Source organism: Otolemur garnettii, unplaced genomic scaffold (assembly GCF_000181295.1).
Source record: "Otolemur garnettii isolate 467f Iridium unplaced genomic scaffold, OtoGar3 scaffold00003, whole genome shotgun sequence".
In the NCBI taxonomy this organism is placed as follows: domain Eukaryota; kingdom Metazoa; phylum Chordata; class Mammalia; order Primates; family Galagidae; genus Otolemur; species Otolemur garnettii.
This window is the reverse complement of record NW_003852398.1, coordinates 46,800,806-46,801,248: the sequence shown is the minus strand read 5'-3', so window position 1 is coordinate 46,801,248 and position 443 is coordinate 46,800,806. Positions and strand designations below refer to the sequence as shown.

Below are 443 nucleotides of genomic sequence, written 5' to 3'. Positions count from 1 at the left end.
GTACATGTATGTGAACAGACACATAGACAAAGAGATACTTTAGGAGTTTCATGTTAGATATTTACTATTAAGTTGTTTACATAACATGGAATGACCCCAGAGTTAGGAATAAATATACTGGAATGTAATTTTAGTTTTTAATTTCAAAAAAGGTACAACCCAATGTACTTATGAGCTAAGCAGAAGTTTGAGGATTTTTAATCCTTAGCACCAGATACTCATTTCAACTAATGGGAACCCCCCGGGCCTTGCCTGGCCGTACCTGTACAGTTTCCTCCTGTTCTGTCCAGTTCGTAGCCATCATCACAGATACAGTGAAACATTCCAGGCAAGTTATTACACGTTCCAAAAACACAGATATTTTGGAAGGAGCATTCATCAATATCTGAAGATCAAAATAAAGTAATCATTTGTTTAAAAAGGCATTTAAATTTTTTTTTTTT

The 443-nt window shown here is 34.5% G+C and overlaps 1 protein-coding gene across 1 annotated transcript in view; it reads right to left on the bottom strand.

The window, feature by feature from the left end:
• The window catches only part of FBN2 (fibrillin 2), a 247,395-nt gene that overhangs the window by 42,642 nt on the left and 204,310 nt on the right, over positions 1–443 (bottom strand). Inside the window, exon 38 of the mRNA XM_012807203.1 lies at positions 263–385. Within this exon, the coding sequence (XP_012662657.1) occupies positions 263–385 (123 nt within the window). The remainder of the gene's footprint in view (positions 1–262; positions 386–443) is intronic.